Below are 2,343 nucleotides of genomic sequence, written 5' to 3' on the forward strand. Positions count from 1 at the left end.
TCGTGAGCATGAACCCGCAGATTCAGTTCTTCTCTCCTTCTTACAGAAATGACTCAGGACCGCCATTTCATCCGCAGCTTCGTCACGCTGGTACCTTGCCTCAAACTGAACCCGTTTCCTCTTCATAAACACAAACTGTTGTTGAGCATTGTCACTTGAAGCCTCCAGGAAATCCTTTTGCTCTGCGTGTAGCCCATCACTTCGGCTAAATTTGGCATGAAGATAGCGAAGTCTCTCAGCAGTGAGTTCCGTGTCTTCAAAAGCACTAGGGAGTGATGAAACATCATTGCTTACAGATTCGTTAAAACCAACCGAAGGGACAGAGGCTTGGAGTCCAGGAATGAGAGTAACAGGATCAACAGTTTGTAGAGTCTCCGTATCCGACATGTTTCTGTCACTTTCATCACCATGGTGATCATCATTGTTGTCATCCCCGTCGCTGTCTTCTATCGGGTCTTCATCTTCAAATGACAAAGTGCATTCTTTGGCATCATGCTTCAGCGATCCACACTTGGTACAGATAAAATTTTATATAGTTTTTATGAAACTTTTTTTAAATATTGGTATGAAAAAACAATTTTGAGATTAAAGTCCATATTACTAGAGCTACATTTGATATGCCATATTTAAAATCTTGAAACTCCTACATACAAATCAGGAATGACATATATATTTTTTGGTATGGTAGAAATCAGAAAGACATTGATATACTATTTTTTCAATAAAATAATTTTATTTTGTATTCTATAATAAATTTATTTCAAAATCTTTTAAAAAATTGAGTTTGGCCCCTTTTGTCATGTGTTAGCCTAATGGGATCATAGACCAAATTTAGCAAATAACAAATGACGAGTCATAGACAAGATTTAGACTTCAGAGTTCGTTTTGCCAAGAGTCATAATCTAAAATGAAAGTTTTAGCAAATAACAAAAATTATGAATCTTTATTCTATCGCCAAACATTATGTATAGAATGGATCATTGTTGGACACAAATACACAATCGTTGCACCACATTATCACTAACAGAATCCGCATCAAGCTTTAGAATGGATTTCTCATGACACGCCAATATTTATTTTACATTAGTTTTATTGTTCTTCGATTTCTTCTTCGGTATCACCTTCGATTTCTTCTTCGGAATCATCTTCGAGTTCTTCTTCGGTTTCATCTTCAAGCTCTTTTTCGGGTTCAGCTTCGAATTCTTTTCCATCCCACACGCCATCTTTCATCGCACATTTTAAATGAAAGGCAATACTTGGACAACGTGGGCATGTAAAAGCTCCATGGGAGCAACTAATCTTTTGGCGGCAGATTCCACATTTCCAATTTCCGGGACCAAGACGAGAAGTCGAGAAGTGCGAGAAATGCGATGATCATTGCGATTGATGCTTATAATTCGTGGTAGGTTATACAATCGTTGTGGAACATTAAATTACATTCAAGACATACGTAAGGATTACGCTTACCTTCTATACCACATGCATTACAAGTAAATGTGACCACTCTCGCCAAAAGAGTAAGCATATGCATATGGTTTTTTGGGTAATAAATACTTGATGGTGGTGGATCTTTAAGACATTTTAGATCCATATTGATGTTGTATATCAAACAATGAAAAAAATCATCAAGAAGATAATCTCTACAAAAATGACAATGGTCACCTCCATAGCCCAATGCCTCGTGTGTAGATCTTGAGAGAATGTTTGCAAGGAGATGGATGCAGAAGTGAGCGCTTGATGCATTCCTTATGACCCCAAAAGTAGCACTTGTGGCAGAAATAGCCGAAACCACCTTTCTTTTTGCACAAAATGCAACTAAACTTGTCCAATTTCTCATATGATAAAGGATGATCGTGAAAGGGAAACTTCTTTTCAGTCATGGTGAGTATGTGGGGATCGGGTGAATCTAAAAAACATAAACTTCGATCCAAAAAAAAAAAACTTGAATATTTCTCATGTGAGCTAGGCACCTCTTCGTAATGTTTTTTATAAGAGATATTTGGCATTTTAGTACGTTTTTCAAACTTTATTGGAGAACTGATACGTTCACTATTCACAATTATCAAAATCCTCACCTTTCACTGTGCTACACTATTTGGCAGACTTTCACACCCTCACCAACCCATATTATTTACGATCATGCCATTACAATTAGATATTATTTGTTTCCTTTTAAATTTATTTTCTTTACTTTCTTCGCCGATCCCACTTCGTCTCTTATCATCTCTTCCTCAAACCCTCCTTTTCAATGTTTGTTTGGATAACCAAAGATTTGCAATTCTGGGCTCATAAATTAATTTTTATCTCTCTCATACACACTTGTTTTTCATTATGATTCTTTTC

At 36.5% G+C, this 2,343-nt stretch overlaps 1 protein-coding gene across 1 annotated transcript; it reads right to left on the reverse strand.

The window, feature by feature from the left end:
* Positions 1-813: 813 nt before the first annotated feature.
* LOC9313001 lies at positions 814-1,986 on the reverse strand. Its single transcript, XM_021026771.1, is given in 4 exon segments — positions 814-1,350; positions 1,353-1,408; positions 1,411-1,682; positions 1,684-1,986. Coding segments are annotated over 4 exon segments (786 nt in total). The 5' UTR covers positions 1,881-1,986; the 3' UTR covers positions 814-1,089.
* Between the last annotated feature and the right edge of the window lie 357 nt (positions 1,987-2,343).

Source organism: Arabidopsis lyrata (assembly GCF_000004255.2).
Source record: "Arabidopsis lyrata subsp. lyrata unplaced genomic scaffold ARALYscaffold_5, whole genome shotgun sequence".
Classification (NCBI taxonomy): Eukaryota; Viridiplantae; Streptophyta; class Magnoliopsida; order Brassicales; family Brassicaceae; genus Arabidopsis; species Arabidopsis lyrata.